General features: G+C 38.8%; 1 protein-coding gene across 2 annotated transcripts; it reads left to right on the forward strand.

Moving 5' to 3' along the window:
- Positions 1-1,254: 1,254 nt before the first annotated feature.
- LOC104600789 (pollen receptor-like kinase 3) lies at positions 1,255-4,015 on the forward strand. 2 transcript variants are annotated; one of them, XR_016079253.1, is made up of 3 exons: positions 1,255-2,661; positions 2,757-3,443; positions 3,834-4,015. XR_016079253.1 is itself a non-coding variant. In XM_019198301.2 (2 exons), the coding sequence occupies exons 1-2, from the start codon at positions 1,374-1,376 to the stop codon at positions 3,350-3,352; spliced, it is 1,884 nt and encodes a 627-aa protein (XP_019053846.1). In that variant the 5' UTR covers positions 1,255-1,373; the 3' UTR covers positions 3,353-4,015. The 2 variants fall into 2 exon arrangements, 1 of the variants encoding a protein (XP_019053846.1); XM_019198301.2 differs by having other exon boundaries at positions 2,757-4,015.
- The last annotated feature ends 5,486 nt before the right edge of the window (positions 4,016-9,501 follow it).

Below are 9,501 nucleotides of genomic sequence, written 5' to 3' on the forward strand. Positions count from 1 at the left end.
AGGTCTTGCCTAGTTGTTCACAATTCGACCCACCAGAATGGTGTCGAGGTCCTCAATATGATTATGTAATGTCAGAAATGATCCTAAAATCAATTTATATGATGCCAAGATGTCACTCTATTATTCTGCAATACCACTTGTCTTAATAAGATGGGATTACCAAATTACACCTCAATAAATTTATCGAGATGTCACCATTAGCATTTTAATGTAATTAAAGTATTCGACATAATTTATAATTATAGATTGTAAAAGCGTGAACCAACGAAACTAATGGCATCTTTATCCACATACAATATGTTTTTTGCACCTCTGCACCTAATTGGACTCGTAAAGTAGTAAGCTAGACCTAATTTGACAAGCAATGTCGAAAAGGTGGCTGGCTTGAATGGCAAGATGGGAATATGGAAGGATAAATCATACACTGATTAGAATTTGGAAGCCCATCTCGAATAAAAATATATAAAAATCAAGTAGAAATATTTGATAAGCGATTAGTTAATTGGATTGCTTTTTCAAAAATCTTTGTTTTTTTTTTTCTTTTTTTGATAGAAATCTGGTATTAGAGAATGGCGACCCTTTCCTTTATTCTCTTATGAGAACTCCCGTTTTAGTGGGCAGCAAATTCTTCATCATCATATATCGATGACACATCAGAACTCAGAAGGTTCAAAAAGCAGAGCCGATCGAAACCAATGGATGTGGTTTTATTCTGTGAGAATCGATCAGCTTTTCCTTTCTAAATATCCCAATATCCTTTTTCTTCCAATCTCTGAAGAAGAGGGCACCTGCTGAACTCGAATTCCGGACAAACAAAGTTCATAGTTGAGATCAGTTGGTGACAAACTCCTCGCCCATGACCAGGCCAGTTATGGGAATGTTCCAACTTCCTACCTGAGAAACCAAAACCCAGAGAGACAAAGACACAGACAGATATTCTGTCACATGTCTTGTGAGTTTGGTTGTTGTAAGTATAGAAAAGAGGAGGAGAGCCGGCTGGATGACCTCCCTGGAAGCTGGAATTAATGACTGGACCCAAGCGAGGAGGAGAGGAATCACGACTCACGAGCTCCTCCGCTAGTTCCGCCAGAATCATCAACTGTAAAAACCATAATTTATTTTTCTTGTTGACTTGGTCAAATGAAGACGACATATCTCTCTTCCTCAAAATCCCATCCTAAACTTAGATTGTCTTTGTACTGGCCAACCTCTTTCGGGTCACCAATCACCATGCTCCTTCCAAAAAAGCACTCCGTCACAGAAACAGAACAAGCTAAAGAAACCTAATTAAGGACAAAGAAAGAATTTGAGAATTCCATCCCTCCGAACAGCGGCCCTTTCCTCCCCGGAGGTGGCACATTTCCCGCCAAGCCATGGCTGCTGTTCACCTCCTTCGGTCACCTCTTCTCCTTTTTCTCCTCACTTCTCTGGCGTTAGCCATACCCGAGTCTGATTCTCTCCTCAAACTCAAGAAATCGTTCGTTAATGCCAATGCACTCGATTCCTGGGTCCTGGGTTCCTCGCCTTGCTCATGGACCGGCATCGTCTGCTCCGAAGGCAACATCACTGGCCTCCGGCTTGGCAGACTGGGCCTCTCGGGATCCATTGACATCGATGCTCTCGCTGAAATCCAAAGCATTCGCACTATTAGTTTCGTAAACAATTCTTTCTCGGGCTCCATACCGGAGTTCAATCGCCTTGGTGCTCTTAAGAGCATGTACTTATCCGGGAATCAGTTCTCCGGGGAAATCCCGTCGGATTACTTCTCGACGATGGCGTCTTTGAAGAAGCTGTGGCTCTCCGGGAATGCATTCACGGGTGCAATTCCGGCGTCATTAGCCCAGCTGCCCCATCTCATTGAACTACACCTCGAGAACAACCAATTCTCAGGGGCTATCCCCGAATTCGTACACACACCTTTGATATCCCTTGACATGTCGAACAACAAATTGGAAGGGGAAATTCCGGCAAGCCTATCCAAATTCGGCGAGAGTTCCTTCGCCAGAAATGAGGGGCTTTGCGGGGCACAGTTGGCCAAGAAATGCGCTGCCAAGGCAACAATAACGCAAGTTACGGAGCCGCCGGCTGGAAATCCCGACAGCAAACAACAGGAGTCCAACAAGATGACTGCTGCGGCAATAGTATTGGTATCGACGGTTGTTTTACTTGGGGTAACTGTATTTCTTGTAGCGAGAAGAAAGGACGATGAGCTTGGCCGCTTCATCGTACTGAAGAAAGAGAACCTCGATTTGAAAGATGTGAATACACTATGGACGGGCAGGAACCGTAAGGGCGTCGACTCAAACAAAAGAGGATCACGTTATACAAAGGGCTCGGGGACGGAGGATCTGATACTGGTGAACGAAGAAAAGGGTGTGTTTCGGCTTTCAGATTTAATGCAGGCCACGGCGGAGGTGTTGGGGAGTGGCGGGCTGGGGTCGGCATACAAGACAGTGTTGAGTAGTGGGGTGGTGGTGGTGGTGAAGAGAATGAAAGAGATGAAGAGGGCCGGAAGGGATGCGTTCGACGTGGAGATCAGACGACTCGCGAATCTGCGACATCCCAATATCTTGACTCCCTTAGCTTACAGATACAGAAAAGAGGAGAAGTTGCTGGTTTACGAATACGCACCCAAAGGAAGCTTGTTCTATTTATTACATGGTACGTACGTCGATGGATTTGAACATTTGAATTGAATGGAGGAGTTAATTGATTGAGTTCATTAGTTTGTTGAGCACATTTCTGTTGTTTTTCAGGCGATCAAGGACCATACAGCGCTCCGCTAGACTGGCCCACTCGTCTAAAGATTATCAAAGGAGTCGCTCAGGGATTGGGTTATCTCCACACAAAACTGGTTTCCATTGAAATACCACACGGCAATCTGAAGTCTAGCAATGTTGTTCTTGGCTCTGCTTACGAGCCTCTGCTAATCGACTATGGGTTTTGCTCGATGGTCCTCCCAAACCCGGCCGCAAAGGCCTTGTTCGCCTACAGATCCCCGGAGTCGTTGCAGAGTCGACGTGTTTCCCCGAAATGTGACGTATATTGCCTTGGCATTCTTATTCTCGAGATACTTACAGGAAAATTCCCTTCTCAATATCTAGGCGATGGCAGTGGAGGGACTGATGTCGTGAAATTGGCACAATCTGCGATTTCAAACAGAAAAGAAGTCAAGTCACTCGATCCATATATTACAGACTCTAGGAAATCGCTTGCCCAGATGGAGAAGCTCCTCCACATTGGTGCAGCTTGCGCCGAATCTCTTCCTGAGAAACGGCCTGACATGAAAGAAGCCATTAAGAGGATAGAAGAGATACAGGTAGAGGACTCCGATGAAGCTACATCTGCCTGATTGGCGCCAGGTAGAGAGGTCGAAACCGTCGAATACGCTGAGCTATCATTGACCAACTCTCATTTTGGTGAACGTGCATGGGGACGAAACGGTGATAACAGCCTTTCCTTTTGCCAATTGCCATCGTTTCATAACTCTTTTTTCGATTAATCATGAATCATGAAATTAAGAGAAAAAGAAAGGAAATATTCCAGTAATCCATTCCATAACTCTAAAGTCTAAAGGAGATATAATGTTTTGAGTTTATATAAACTGCCGAGGTGCTCGTGTATGTTACACTGGGTTCTGACTTGTGAACAGAGTCCTGCGCTTCTAAGTTGTACGCTTGTAAGTTGTAGTATCTCAATTGCCGGGCGAGTGCGGTTGTCCCCAATGAAAATGGGGCCATTGGTTCAATCCCTGTTACCCTTGCACATATCGGGGACTAGCAATTCTAATCAAAAGCAATTGTAATTGATTTGTCATCTCTTATCATTTGCAGGAACAGAGAACTTAGTGGTGATGAAGGTTCTGGTGAAGATGCATGGAAGGAGGTTTCTTCATTGTCTTGGCTCAGAATTTTTTTTTTCTTTTCTTTTATGGCTTGTCCTATAATTTTGGAGTTTAGATTTTAACAGTAGTTCTTCCTTCAATGAAATTCTTCGTAATTCACCTTCTTTAAAATCTTCCTTTAAAAAAAATTCCTTTTTATGGTGTGTACAGTTCCAAATGTTTTTTTTTTTCAGATTTTGTATGCTTTTTTTTTTTTGTTTGTAAAAATCGCATTCCTTTTTTTGGGGGGTGGGATGTTCTACACCCAACTAATAAGAGGGATGATCATTTCTAGCCTAGTTTGGGCCTGGGTCAAATACTTTGGAGTTTAGGCATGGCCATGGCCAGCCCCCCAAACGCGTCAGGTTTGGAATGGTTTTCGTTCAACCCAGACCTTATCCGAACGCATTTCAAGCCAAAACCGACCAACCCAACTAAATAAAACAATGGAAAATAGAATATGATCCGATGGAGTCCGGCGCTGGTCCCAGCAACCGTTCTCAACAACCTCTGAGCTGTACATTGGCAACATCTCGCAATGAGATGGACATGGGAGATATTCCCAATATACGGCTGCAGAGGCTGTTACCTGTTCAGACCAGTTGTTGGAACCAGATCCTAACTTGACCCAACCACACCACAGATGGTGAACCTTACCCAATTACGGACTGAATGGGCAAAGAACGTTTCCAACAGCCTGGGTTGGCCTCAGACCCTGACCCAAAACCCAATTAAAACTGACCCAACTTTAACGGTCGCTTTACCAACCCACTGATGTCCCTATATTTAAGCTTGTGGGCCGAGCAATATATTTCGGCCTAAGCCTAGGCTATGCCCCTGTTATAGGTGTTAAGCCCGGCCCAAGCCCAGCCATTGATCTCTCCCAGGCCCCAAATATCCTCAAAGAGCTTTTGTCCTCTTTGCTGTTCAGACTAATCATCTAAGGAACAGGATAAATAAGAAAGCATTCAGCCTTGGCCCTTGATCATTGCCATGCTACTTCAAATAATGAATTACGGTATAGTACATCCCAAGCCAAAACCTTAATATGGCTTGCTGATTGTTATTGTAGTATACTTTTTTTCTTTTTCCCTTTCCTTTATGAAGGATATTAGAGGTGAAAGCAATGAAAATTGTTAGGAAAGTTTTATAATGCCGGAAAGTTATGACACGATAAAAGCTTTCGCCAATCAAAATCCTGTGAATTTTGATGAATACCTACCTAATTGGGTTATGAGTTTTATGATGTCAGTTGATTAGTTACAAGTTTTTCCGGTATCATGTCTTTCGATCATCATAATTCAACCTAAATTGTTATAAATAGGATTAATAAAAGTTTGTAATTGACAAAAAAAAAAAGCAAAGACAGGTTCATTCACATTACAGGTCTTGAAGCAAGTCTAAAAGACTATACAGGCTTCATTGCATCTTTCCACATACAGCCACCAGTACAACCCTTAGAATAATATAATAAAATTTGTTTGAATGGTGATAAATTATGTACAATAATTAAGAGGAGAAGAAGATGAGTCTTTCCAATTTGACATTTACTTGGCGAAAGTCTTGCCAACATTTATATGAGTAGGTGTTTCTGTAGGCTGTAGCTCCCAATCTGCCGTTGACAATTATGTAGACATATCAAGATACAGAAAGAAAGGAAATGCGTCTCCTTCGTGTCTATGACTATTGACTAATGACTTTGTACATTGTACGTTTGAGGATCGATTCTTTTGTTGCAACTTGCATCCACGAATCATGATGACGGATATTGGTTTGAAATTTCAAAATTAGAAAACACACAAATCTCCATCTCCAACCGCATTAATTTCTCTGTAAAACTGATGTATTAACTACCCAAGTACGTCCCCTTCTTTGATTCTCTTTGGGTTGCTTTGGTCATTTAAAAATAAATCACTTATTAATATTACTCACTAATTCGCCTGAACTGCATTTGTTTTAAGGGACATTCTGCAACGTGAACTGTTTTACTTCTGACAGCCCTTGCAGCCGAGACGGGATCTGCTCCTCACACCTGACGCCTCACGGTTGTCTTGCACACACACATCCTACCATGCATTGGAAATCTCCCATTATTATTTACGGGAGATATTATCAATGCATGGTGACGGAGCAGATCCCGTCTCCTTGCAGCCATGTATCCGGATGGAGATATTCCAAATACATGGCTGCAAAGGATATAAGAATGGATTTTGTGAAGTCAAAATCCAAATTCGTTTCTCGAAACAAAAATAAAACAACATGTTACTGATTGTGTGTGCTTTTTTTTGTTTTCAAAAAATAAAGAAAAAATATGTTTTTGAATTTTTTATTTCAAAATCATGTTTTCATCTGTTTAATATAATGTTAAATTATAAAATTTGTTTTTTAGCCATTCTAAAAAAAACATGTGTAGTTTTTTTAAACAAAGCCAACTTTATTTTTATTTTTACCTTTCGAAACAAAAACAGAGTTCATAAAATTGGGGTCTCTTGCCAACAGAAAACCCTCTCAACATATCCCAACATGATCTGTATCTATCCACACATCATACATAGAAACCACCATTCATGTGATGTACGGATACAAATGATGAGATGATATTAGAATGCATTAGAAGGATTTTTTTTTCTTGGCGGAATTTCAAAAATAAATCAAAACAAAAACATTGGTTCGTAGGAATAGGGGTCTAGAATTGGAATTGGAATGGGTTATTTCAATTCCAATTGTTTGGTTGGGCGGAATCAGAATCTTATTCCTATTCCTACTGGAATGGCATTCCTCTATTTAAGGAAATGACCATTCACTACCCCTTCCTTGCTGATCTTAATTCTCATTCCTATTTCTATCTAAACCAAACAGATTATGGGAATGGATCATTCTGATTCCAATTCCAATTACAATTTTAACTGCGAACCAAACAGACCTTCATATTATAAAACATCTCTAAACATAACACATGTCGCTCACCAATCGCATGTATGCGCACTATTATTTTTCTATCAGAATGTCCTCGAGGCCAGATGCTGTTTCCCTCGTTGTCAAGTAAAGTGTAAGCAGAGAAATGGTGTAAGCCTGCCAGATCTGTAGACTAGTCTAATTAAGTGCAAGTCCAAATTAAACTGGACCATGGACACTATTGCCCATGGGCCGGTTCTTCATCCCAGTTAAATAGTCAACTCTTACATTTGATGGGCCTTACAGCTGGCTTTACAGTAAAAAAAAACAAGAAGCCCACATAAATATAGAAGTAGAACCCTAACCTGGCATACAACAAGATCCCACCATCTCCATCTCGAACTCCCATAAAAATTGAAACCCTAATCATCCCTCACCCCACTCTCTCTCTCTCTCTCTCTCTAAGCTCCAACCTCGAGACTCTTTGTTTAAACAGCCCCCAACAAAAAAAAAGAATCTTTTCTTTAATTAAAATTAAAAAAAAAGTCACCCTATATTTAACTCTGCTCTATAAATAAATTTTAAAAAATAATTACGGTAAATGAATCCTATGAATCCATAGCGAGTCCGACATCCTCCCCGTTCTCGTCTTTTAACCACCATACACCACACGTGCATCCCCTTAATTTGAGAATACTTTTTTTTCAATTTGTTGCATTCATTTCTTAATAAACTACGTTACAGTTGGTTAATTAATTATTAACTCAGGGTATTAATAGTTGTTTCAACTTTCAAACATATAACGGAAGAAAAAGAAAAGAAAGAATTAAGACAAATTTCAACTGGGCCCACCTAATATGAGATTAGATTAGGTTGTGGTGTTAATGACTCCAAAGGGCTTATACAGCTGTGCACCCATAATTGTTTTTTTGTTTTTAAGAAAATGATAAAATGTTCCCTTCAATTACTACTTCCTTGATAAACTATTTATATTTTTTTCGAGGGCCAATAAATTATTTATATTGTTATAAGACGTAATATTCCTGTCATAAATAATTTATATACGTGCAGCCATGCAAGCACGTGAATGTCGGCCTCTTTTGGCCGTCCATCAGTCAGTTGACTTCATTTAATTTATTTTTCAATTAATTTAAGTTTTTTTTTGGTAATTTTTGTAGGTGGGTGAGGATGATGCAACCAAAGCAAAACAAGGATGCATACGCCAACGCCAACTATATACTCAGATCCAGCAACTCATGAGAGAGGGTCGCTCTTCGATGCTGAGCTGAGATTTTCCAACAAGAAAGTACAACTTAATTAGAGCAATGTGTTCACTAAGCTGTCATTGCTTATTAATTGTAGGCTTGTAGCCATGGATTAGGGGCTGTTTGGTATAGATTCACCCAGTTCAACGGCAAATGGGCCAACATGGGTGGATGTCTTATACAGTGGGCCTACCTGAACGGGCTCGTTATAATTTAGAGGGGTGATGCTATGTTCATAGGAGCATTTTAAGGCCATGTTTGGGTATATTTATATTAAAAATAAGTGTTTATTCGAATAATCATTCATTTGCATTTAATTTCCAGCTTTTTCGAGTGTTTATTTTAAAGCATAAGCGCTTTGTATTATATTGGGTGTTTGGTGGTCTTTTTCTCGATTAAGCACTTGTGATTCTTTTCAAAATATCCAATCCAAAGTGAATGGATCAAAGTATTTTGATAGAAGTACATTAGTAAAAGTGTTTTTATAAAAAGTACTTTCATAAAAGTACTTTTATAAAAAAGTAATTTTATAAAAGTATTTCCATGAAAGTGCTTTTATAAAATTATTTTCATAAAAAATATTTTTATAAAAGTACTTTTGTAAAAGTGCTTTCATTCAAAAGTACTTCCATAAAAATGCTTTTCATGGAACTACTTTTATAAATGTGCTTTTGTAAAAATACTTTGTTTTCATAAAAGTGCTTTCATACAAAAGTACTTCCATAAAAATGCTTTTCATGGAACTACTTTTATAAATGTGCTTTTGTAAAAATACTTTGTTTTCATAAAAGTGCTTCCGTAAAAGTACTTTACTTTCCTAACAATAGCACTATCAAAAGGGTATAATTGGTATTTTAAAAATTATCGGGGACAATTCTATTAGAAAATTTTTGAACAAGTGCTTATTGTATGAGCATTTAAAAAAAAAAAAAACTGAAATTTTGGGCTTAAAAAATATGCCCTTATTTTTAAAATAAGTACTTATTTTAGACTTATTTCTCAAATATCAATAAGTGCTTAATGTGTGGTCTCAACCCAAATAAGCACTTATTTAAGCACTCCCAAACATGGCCTAACTACAAGAAGGAGATAAGTCCTTAAAATAACGAATGCCAAATGCAACCTTGACATATATGTGCCGGACATATTCTCAATGGGATGTTATTTCTACAGAGTTTTGATTACACAAGATCTGGGCTTACCTTGTAGAGTGTGGATTGCACTGTCCCGGCCATATTTTCGTATTTTGAATTGAAACCAAAACTCGAGAAAAATAATGGGGTCCTTCTACAATATGAATGTTATTGTTTTTTATATTGCCACATTAGTAAAAGAACAAAAACATGTTCTTAAACTTTGTTTTTATTTTTAAAGAAAAAAAAAACAAATTGGTTTTGTTTTTTTACCAATAAAATATTAGTTTTTTAAAACAAAAACACATTTTCTAGTATAGAAATT

The sequence above is a fragment of the Nelumbo nucifera genome, chromosome 8 (assembly GCF_055504915.1).
Source record: "Nelumbo nucifera cultivar China Antique chromosome 8, China Antique-T2T, whole genome shotgun sequence".
Taxonomy (NCBI): Eukaryota; Viridiplantae; Streptophyta; class Magnoliopsida; order Proteales; family Nelumbonaceae; genus Nelumbo; species Nelumbo nucifera.